We start from the raw sequence: 10757 nt of genomic DNA, 5'->3' as shown, positions 1-10757 counted from the left end.
GTTGTACCTGTACGCCTCTCCCGTCCCTCAACGCGCATCGGTGCAAAAATCGATGACAATAAGCGCGACATGCGCGTAGAAGCAACGATCTGACAGTTTTACGTTAATATTTAGAAACAACGTGTGCGATTGGAAAATATCAATACACCACATGTTGACACTTTGAGGAATTTTCATTGTGTGATATTCCTGTAATTTATGGAGAGATTTCGATTTATCTCTATCTCCTCTAATATTCCCGAAGATAACTGAAGTATCATTTATTGATACAAAAAAATAATTTAGATTTGTTTCGTTATTAACAACAATTGAGTTTAGACCCCTGATGAAAAATTTTCATTGAGATCTGAAGTGAGATCTCAATCATTTCATATGAAACTTCAATTGAGATATCATATGAAAAATAAATAATGATATGTAAATTAAGACATTGTGTGAAAAATCATGAAAAAAGTAAGTAATGATATTTTAATCAAAAATGATACAAAAACTTTTCTATTTTCTATTCATATGACATGTGATATGATGAAGCCGCGTGAACTTTTTCATTAAGAAAAACGCAATTGATGCAAATTGAGACATTAAAACTGTCATCTTAGACGGATAATAGACATCCAAACGCGTGGCAAGTCAACGTATCACTGTGCATCGACTAGCGATGTATCGGCAATAGTGGCGCTCACGTTAGTCGTGTTTTGTTTTGTTCCAGAGGTCGGTTTAGTCGGCTTTGTTTACCAGCGAGCGTGCCGCGTCGTGTCGCGTCTCGATCGCGTCTCGCACACATAGTTGCGCGCTCCCATCGCACGATCTCGGTTTTGGATGCATTCCGACGCGTATGTCACCGACTTCGACAGCGACGACAATGATATCGTATGGCCATATAACGATGACGACGACGAGGATCATGAGGATCAGCACAGCGTATCTACAGTAAGATTGGAGCCGTCAAAACGCGTGTATGAGTTTGGTGAGTTCGAAGAGCACTATGGCTGGGTACAATGCCGATCCAAAAGTCAACAAAATCGCCTGTATTTTCATAACATGCATAGCGGCTGTAACACGTGGTACAGGCCTGTCTCGCATAACATCAAGATCCCAACCGTATCCCTCGAAAAGGTGAGTTAATAAGCGTGTTCAAGGTGGCTTCCGTCAAATTCTGGATTAAACTAATCGACGATTAACTCAGCCGACAAAGTTACCAATGTGGAAGGTAAGGGCAAGAGCACAGGCTTTTGCATAACGCATAATAATTGCACAACGCATAAGAGAATCAACAAATCAGAGTTCTTCATTTCTGTCCTGAGGAGGGAAATGAAGAACTCTGATTTGTTGATTCTCTTATGCGTTGTGTATTATGCGTTATGCAGAAGTCTGTGCTCTGGCCCTAAGAGTTATCAACGCGTGTATAAGAGTTCTTTTGTTTTCTCTTTATAGTACTTGAAATTGTCGTATCGATCTGACATGCCACTTGTTCGATTTTGTTGATATGTGTAGAGTGAATTGTTGGGCGGAAAGTCACAGCTAGGAATCGTCGTTGGCAATTTTGCCGGTTAATCGTCGATCAATTTAATCGAGGTTTGGTGAAATTTAACCTCAATATTGCAATCGCACACAAATATAAAGAAATACAGTGTGATTTTCTCTACCTTTGTTTTTGATTGAGTAGTGATTTCCAGTAATTATGAGAGAAAAAACTCGTGGAATTAATTAATTTGTAAAACGAAAAAATATGAAATATCAAGAGTGTATTTTCCTTCAAAATAATTTTGCCCAGAAAATCGACGCAAAAGCCGCACGACAATAATCATCAACGTTAAGATTAAACGATAGTTTTTTTCAACAGGCTACTTGCACGGACGATTTAACGACGAGTGATTTGGAATTGATGTCGGTGTCTGACGACGAGAAAGAACGGGAATCGACGACGCACGTTCCTGACCGATTTTTAACGAAAACGTCGCTGGATATTCTCTCGCGGTGGTTTTACGCCCCTCTAAACTCGACCTTCGGCACGAAGGAGGACAACTTGAGCGAGATGGGTGACACGTTCGCAGCTGAATATGACGACGAGATCAAATGGATCAATGTGGACAACGAGAGCAACGATAACGGCTACAGCGACGGCAACGACGATAAATCGCGAACCGAATATTCGTCATTCCCTGTCGCGGATTTCCTCGAGACCGAAATCTTAGTGGGCGAAGGCGAAGTAAACATCGACTGTTGCCGAATGATCAAAAAAGAAACGATGAAAAGAAGAAAAAAGGAAAGAAATGATGACAACAACGACACATCGTCGTCGTCATCGTCGCTCTCCACTTCGCCGAATTTCGTCGTGTACGGCGCTCCACGCTTGAAGAAGATCGGCTTCGAGGAGCAAGTGGTCAAGTGGCAAGATGTTCGTCCTCCCAAGAATCAAGGAGGTCCCAGGAAGATCATTTGCGAGATGTATGGCGTGAGGACTATCAACTACGACCTGCCCGACGTGAATGAGATACGGCCGGTAGCGGGGGTGAAGTCGACGAGATTGAGCGATAGCGACAGCGACGATGACGACAGCGGGCTACCATCAGGCGTGATAGCAAACACTTTTTCGGATTTCGTTTTCGGATGCAATTCCATGGATTTGCGCCCACCGTTACTGAGCGACCCGAGCTCCAGCCCGTCGTCGAGGTCGAGTAAAAGCTCGAGCTCCAGCTCCAACTCATTCACGTGCTCCACATGCTCTACTAGCTGCACATCATGCGAATGAGACATCCAACGAAGCGTTGAGCCAATATTAACGAATGCTAAAAAGTATCAAACGTCTCAAGCTTGTATAGGAACGGCAGAGCTCCAGAGACCGCCGTTTGTTCAGTCGGACGATATTCTTCTCTGATTGTTAAAAGAGAGATTTTTTTTGTTTTTTTTTTTTTCGTATTTGACTGTGTTGCTCGGATTTTTATTTTCGTTATTATTGTACATCTTATACCACAAAAGTTTCGCTATAATGTAAGAAGCAATATCTTCTGTGATCAGTTAAAGTCACTTTCTATTTTTGTATTTTATTTAGATGAAACTTAATCAAGTCCATTCTTATTATTTTTTATCTTTATTTGTAAGGATAAGTGAAACCTTGTGATACACCGAGCAGTATTTTAATTTTAATTTTAGAAGAAATGACTTCTTTATTTATATAATCTTTAAGTTTTGCAGCTGTTACGAATATGTATTTTACATATTGACGTGGATTTTTTTTTTTTTGCGAAATGCGTTAAGTACGTTGCGTTAATAATATGCATAAAAGTGTGAAAGTAAAATAATTACACAAATCAACATGCATATTTCTTTTCTAGAATACATTATTCAAATATTTTTAAACACAATAATAAATTATTCTTACGGTAAAAAAAAAGATATTTCTCCGTCAAGCATGGTTCACTAATATTTATTGCGTAAACCGAATCGAGTTTTGCCAGGACGCACGAGAAACACTTACACGCAGCCGGCAAATATGCAATTTTTACGGCGCGCGGATTCTCGTAAAAGCCGAAAGCGGCGGATGCAAGCTAGAGGGTCGCTCCTCCCCGTCGTGTTAATGCGCCTGCGGGCATTCCCGGTATCCCGCGGTCGAGATCAGTAAGGTAGGAGTGCCAGGGCAACAACGAGGTGGTGCAGGTGCAACGGTGCGCCTCAAGTCGTCATCGTCACCATGGCGTACTCCCTTCCCCCTCTCTCTTTCTCTCTCATCTCGTCTCGTCTCGTCCCGTCCCGTCCCGTCCTGTCCTGTCTCGTTTCGCTTTGAGCACGAAGGTTGCGTTTTTGCTGGTCTCGCTGTGTAACGTCCCACCACGGAGTGGCAATGCGCCATGCCGCGCGTAATACCGCTTCGCCGAGCGGCGTCAACGGAGCGCGGCAGCGACGGAGGAAAGCGGAGAGACCGAGCAACCATCCAACCATCGAACCATCCATCCAACCATTCAACCAACCAACCAACCAACCAACCAACCAACCAACCAACCAACCAACTAACCAACCAACCAACCAACCGACCGACCGACCAACCGAATCGACTTGGCTCGCGGGGAGCCTTGCTTGAAGAAACGCGGTTCCGCACGTCGCGTCTTATCGCGCCGCGCTATGTTCTTTCAACGATCGTACGTTTGGAGTAACAATCAATCCAGGGGGACAACGACACGACAATGACGATGAGATAGGCGCAGAAATCCCGAGATTAGGCGTTCATCACAACGCCGGAATATGATTCATAATCCCGAAATTCTCACGTGCTCGTGACAACATGTATCACGAAAAAATGAGATACAACGACATCTCGAAGTACTTGAAGACATGTGAAGCGATGCAAGATCCTGATTCAGTCGCATTCGCACATTCCGCGTTTTGAAATAGACGTATCAGGCGACGATGCGCGATTTCACGTATGTATTCTGACTTGCGTGCTGGCCGGCAGGCAGACTGCAAGCAGCTCGGCAGTTCATTGCGCAGATCCTTCCATGCGCGGTAATGATCTATGCGGTGGATTGAGTTTATAGCGCGAGCCGATCAGCGCGCGCGTCAGAATGCGTGAAGTCGTGCATCGTGTGACGTCAGCTTTATGCTGCAAGATGCACAGTATACGCGCATAAAGCTGCACTTATTGCGCGCGATGAAATAAGACCCGGGGGATTCTGTACTGTGAATAAGTAATACGTGATTTCCTCATACTTTTTTAGACTCTTTCCATCTTTCTCTGTCAAGTCTCCACCGTATATCGATTTTTTCTAAAGCTTTAAAAGCATACACGCGATAAAAAACAAGCCTCACATTACGCGCGACTCGTTGTGTAAATTCAACGCACGCGCATTGATTCGGCGAATTTTCGGCGGAGCAAAGATGGCCGCTCGTTCGAACGAAATCCGTTTGATGTAACGCGCGGATTAAACGCAGCTCAAAAGAGAAGCATCGCGGCGGAGAGGCTAACGAGGCGTGTTCTCGTCTTTTCCATTGAATTCGCCGCGATGAAATCTATCGTATTCACGACGAGCAAGACGCCTAGAGGCCGCGACAAGTACAAACACGCGCGCGCGCGTTTATAACCGGCAAAAATCACAGCCGGTTTCTAGCCTATAGCATATGGCAAACGTTACCTCTTCTCGTGCATCTCCTCGCAGCCGGTACGCCGTCTCGCGGCTATTATTCGCTCCGTCCGTTGTCATCGTCCTCATCCTCGTTCTCGTCATCGTCATCGTACTCCTCGTCGACATCGTCATCGAGGAGCCGGCGAGCTGGAAGCGTAACAAACGGAATCCCATGGCGGAAGAGGATCATGGGAGTGAAGTTTGCCGTCCGCTTCGCGCTCTCTTCCGCTTGTTCTGGCGCGCGGCTAATGTCATGACGCTCGGCAGTGATGGCGCGCTGGCTGGCTGGCTGGCGCCATCTGTCGCCGCCGTTAAGCGGCGGAGCGCGCGCGTTCGTGATTGATCGTGAATTATGACTTGTCTGAGGCTCTATGTTCTCCGAGATTATATGAAACGGAACGATCTGTCTGTAACGAAACACGCACGCCTGCCGCATCTCCGTTACAGGCTTTTGCTAGCTTCCTTCCTTCGATCGTTCAATCTTCGCGGTAGGAAACGAGAAGAAAGCAAAGCGCCGTCTTTCGCCGGTTGTTTAACGCTCCGAGCGAGATCGTCCTTTTGGATCTGATCACTCACGGAGGATGAATGAACCGATGTGTGACGTTCGTTAGAAAATAAACAGGTAGTTTAAGCGTTCTTTTTGTTCTCTTTTCTCTCACTCTAGAACGCATTCTCCTCTGCACGAATGAACAGTTGCGTTACGCGCTACGGTCCAGGTAGAACAGAAAGTCACGATCACGTTGAGATGATGTCCAAATGATGAAATCGTGATGAAAAAGCGAGTTTTTATAGCCGTTTACTCATTTTGCGTCATTTTGCGACCGTCGTGCTTTTCTGTTCTGCATCGGGAGCTTCGTTGGCGATCGGCAATAAAGCAACAATCGACTTAAACGCGCTCTAACTGTAGAAGCGTTGTATAATAATACAATTAGTTTGATGATGTAACTCACGCCTCGAACTCTTCGAGAAGTCTTTCGTCAATTCGTCGCTTATACGCGGCCGATTGTTTCACGGTTTAAATGCGCTTTATAAAGAACTTTGGTGTTGAAGCATGGTTACTTTGAATACGAAATCTCACCTCGAATATACGCAGCCGACTGTTCTCGCGTGCCAACATTTTATGCGCAAGTGTCGATTCGTTGACGCGCGTTCGCTAATAAGATCGAAACACGCTCATCCGCACGATCCCATGATCTGTTCGTCGCGATATTACGAACGCGTTCTTCGTAACGGGCACAATTGAAAGCCCAAGCTAGACGGTGGTGTTTAATGCTAAATGTGGGATGTGAATAGCGACTTACGGTCTCGCGGAGCCGTTCGTTTGTAAAGCCGGAGTTGTAAGCACAGCAACAACGAGAAGGCCGGAGAATCGAGGGCCCAGATGTACCTCGGCTGATAGATAAGAGTCCCCGTGAAACAGCCATGAACTTTGCACCGTGAGAGGGGTTGCCTTTGCTTAACGAGCCGCGCCGGAGTTCCCGCGCTTCGAGACAATGAGGCGTCCGTGCATCCCTGCCCCCTTTGCCTCTCTTCACCACATTCTGCCTCAAGCGCGATATTCATAATGCAGTGAGAAAGGAAGTCACGTGATATCGCGATTTGTTATTGTGCTTAATCCGTCGCTCCAGCAAGTTCAGAATTGACTTTTCTATCGTCTTGTTTGCAGATATATTAATACTGCAGATCGGAGGAAGGTTTCAGCCGAATCGCATGATCAAACCATTTTGTTATAATCAATAAATAAATGTATAATTTACATATATATGTGTGGGGAATGAGAGAGAGAGAAAAAACGAAATAATAGTTCTAAATATACTACATACAATAATTAAATGATTTTTCTTAATCATGAAAGATAAATAAAATTTTACAAGCTATAATTATCATAAAAATCATGATATGAGATAATTCAGAAAGCACATTTACAGTTGCAAAGTTTCTAACCTTTAAACATATTCTTGAGCATAAAATTTAATATAAATTAAGAACCGTCAACTATATACCTTTTCAACTATATACCTTTTCTTATAAAGTTTGTCAAGTATCGCGTCAAGTTTTAATAGAATATTATACATGAACGACATTTATATAAACATTAGCTTACACACGTTTGAAAAAACGACGGAGGTTTAACCTCCTATTGAATCGTACTATTAGAAAATATGTGATAATCCTCTGGCGCTCGTTTCGTTAATGAGGATAAAAAGAAGCTTGACCGATCGTTGCAATGTATTGCCAAATTAAAAAGAATTAACTACTCTTAAATCATAAAACTTGATAATAAAAAATTTACCTGGCGTTGTAATATTACATACTCGGTCACTTATTTCATTAGAACCGATGGTGACACATAGCGGAGGCTCTGAAATAACAACCGACTTGCTAAATATAAAATGGCTCACCTGGCGCCATCTAACGGCAGCGTATGAAACTTCAATGACGATTCAAGTACCTTTGCAAAGTGGTTTAAACAGAGAGAAACCTGCAGCTGGATTCTGTACTGTAACTCGTTATTGGAGTTAACGACACTTTCATTATCGTTGCGCAGCTTTTGTATACCGTAGAAAAGCTGCGCAACGATAACGAAAGTAGCAAATCAGTACCGAAAATCGAATATCGATTAATACCATAAATCAGTGTCAAAAAATTGCACACGTGCAATGACAATTTGTTCTTATTTTTCAGGTACATACCCCTCTAATCTTATTCAACAAATTAACTCAGATAATAACGAACGATTCGTATCAATTTTTCTCTTCTTATAGAGAAATGAAGGAGTAAATCAGTACCGAAATCGAAGACCGATCAATATCTAACTTATTCATCAAATTAACTCGGATAAACGAACGATTCGTATCAATTTTTCTCTTCTTATAGAAAAATAAAAGAGTAAATCAGTACCGAAAATCGAATATCGATTAATACTATAAATCAGTGTCAAAAAATTGTCCAAATGCAATGACAATTTGTTCTCATTTTTCAGGTACTTACCCCTCTAATCTTATTCAACAAATTAACTCGGTAACGTAAACGAAAGCTGCACCAAAAACTATATCGAACTAAAACTTGTTTAATACATATATGACAGCATTTTTATTATAATATATTCTATAATGAAAGTTTATAATTTATTTATTATAATACTATATAAACTTAAATGAAACATTATACCGTATATATATAAAGAGAATTTACAAGAACATTTTATTATAATAAAAATGCTGTCATATATGCTGTATGTATTAATCAAGTTTTAGTTCGATATAGTTTTTTAAAGTCAGATTAGATATCATTGACATTTCGTCAATTATAATAAGAATAACATCTTTGAATAAAAATATGTCAAAATATGTAGAATATATACACATTCAATATATATATTGTATAGTGAAGGTTCATAATTTATTATAATACTATATAAACTTAAATAAAACATTACACCGTATATGTATAGAGAGAATTTACAAGTACATTTTATTATAATAAAAATGCTGTCATATGTGTATTAAACAAGTTTTAGTTCGATATAATTTTTGGAGCAGCCGCGCCAAGATTTTTTGTATCAAATATTTTTGATTGCATTGTTATAATAATTAATTTGTTACAATAACAAGTAAAATAACCATATAACTCAGTGTTCTAATAAAGAATGATAAATTTTACTTGTAAAAATTTATGTTATGGACATTTTTTGTAGGTTTTCTTGAATATTTTGAATAACGTAACCTTTAAAAAGATATGTTTTTTAATATTGAACACTATTAACAAACGTGTTAAATTTTTATAACACGATATAATTTTTACTTTTAAAAGTTTATGTACATATATATCTTACAAAAAAATAATTTGATAAGTTTTATTTATAAAAACTTATGTTATGTACATAATATTTAAAAAGATATTCTTTTTAAATATTGGACACTATTAACAAACGTGTTAAATTTTTATAACACGATATAACTTTTACTTTTAAAAGTTTATGTACATATATTATAAAAACTTATGTTATGTACATAATATATATCTTAAAAAAGAAAATAATTTGAATTTGAGATTTCTAAAAATATTAAGTTAAGTATACAATAATCATATATATATGTTAGATTTCTCAGTTGGCGCTATTGTTCTAATATATCACTTCTCTTGTACAGTAGAAAAGTGTTGCAGAGTTTTATTATAGTTATAAGTTTTACTTGTAAAAACTTATGTACACATATATACAATAAAAAAAATAATTTGAGTTTGATACTTCTAAAAATAACACAATACGTGTTGCGCTTGTACTTGACGCCTTTTCTTTACCTTTTTGTTTAAAAAGGTAAGTTTTATATAATATTAAATATACGTATGTTTCACGTATAACGTGATTGACTTGGAGTACTCCGTGCCGTGATGTTATTCATAGCGACGCATTCATACTTTCCCTAATCTGTTACATCGGATTCGATAATCTGCAAGGCACTTGAAACATAAAATGTGATATTCTCGAACAGCGTTCCTCTCAGGATTTTCTTGTCCAAAGAAGGATCAATGATGCGATCGCAGATCTCGTGTATGTCATGTCAAAATAGAGACAGTTTGAATTCGGCGTAATATGATTCTTGGAACAGACGTAATAAGTATTGTGAAGTTTGAAGCGAGTCTCTCACAGGCATGCTTTGAAAACAAGAGTTGTTTTCATTTTCAGCTAACGGACGACGCAGGCATCAACACTGATCGGCAATGTCAGCGACTGGTGGGGGGTAACCGTGCCTTCCCGATTGTTTGTTTTCGTACTCTTACATATGACTCCGTGATTGCGGAAAGGACATTGCGTCTCGGGCCGACGAACGACGTGCATACCGCGACGCAGAATAATACAAGTGTCGGTTAATACGCGTTTCTTTATCCCCGAATCTTACTTGCGCGAGTGTTAGAGTCAGTGTCGTCGCCAGTGCTACGATGGAGTATCCGGGGGTGCTGCGACGGAGTAACCAGAAGGAGGACGTCGGATCGAGAAGTCAGGATGGAGAGAGGACTTGGAGCGCGCCGAGAGACATAGCCGAGGACAGCGATACAATATATGGTATTCGAGGTACTTCGAGTAATTATTATTACGCAGGATTTTTCTGATTTTAACGGACTTTACTCGAAGTAAGGACATACCCGAGTCGAAATTAGATCAGCATTCATAGTTTACCATCTGAAAAATGATATAATAGCTTGAGATTTGATTATTCGTTAACCTAATTTCACGTAACATGAGTTCTACTTTTCTTTTCTCATAAAATATGAATGTCTATTCAAGCAAGGTTGCTGAGGCTAAGGTTTATGAATACAAATTTTTAATTATGTTCTCAATAAAAAGTTGCACATAATTTAGAAAACTATGAATAATGATCTTAGAATATGATATAAATTTTACAAGTGTTGATTTTTATTCGTCTAATAATGCTCAGATTGCTGTTTTCGTTTAGAATCTGCTGGAATGTCCGTTTCTCATTCTTGTTTATCTTTCTTATTGTACCGAATCTGAATTAAAATCTTTATTAGTGAAACAGCATTATTAGACATAACCGTTGTCTTTTTGCAGCTACAGCTCTTTTGAGAGCTACAATTCTCATCATTCTCATTAGAAAAAAGAAAAGAAAAAAAGAGAAG

The 10757-nt window shown here is 39.9% G+C and overlaps 1 protein-coding gene across 1 annotated transcript; it reads left to right on the top strand.

Moving 5' to 3' along the window:
- The first annotated feature begins 742 nt into the window (after window positions 1-742).
- LOC105182576 (uncharacterized) lies at window positions 743-3032 on the top strand. The gene is made up of 2 exons (XM_011140104.1): window positions 743-1116; window positions 1844-3032. Exons 1-2 carry the CDS (start codon window positions 820-822, stop codon window positions 2750-2752), a joined length of 1206 nt encoding a protein of 401 aa, XP_011138406.1. The 5' UTR covers window positions 743-819; the 3' UTR covers window positions 2753-3032.
- The last annotated feature ends 7725 nt before the right edge of the window (window positions 3033-10757 follow it).

The sequence above is a fragment of the Harpegnathos saltator genome, unplaced genomic scaffold (genome assembly GCF_003227715.2).
Source record: "Harpegnathos saltator strain DR-91 unplaced genomic scaffold, Hsal_v8.6 scaffold80, whole genome shotgun sequence".
Taxonomy (NCBI): Eukaryota; Metazoa; Arthropoda; class Insecta; order Hymenoptera; family Formicidae; genus Harpegnathos; species Harpegnathos saltator.
The sequence above is the reverse complement of the archived record's forward strand: the minus strand, read 5'-3'. Positions and strand labels throughout refer to the sequence as shown.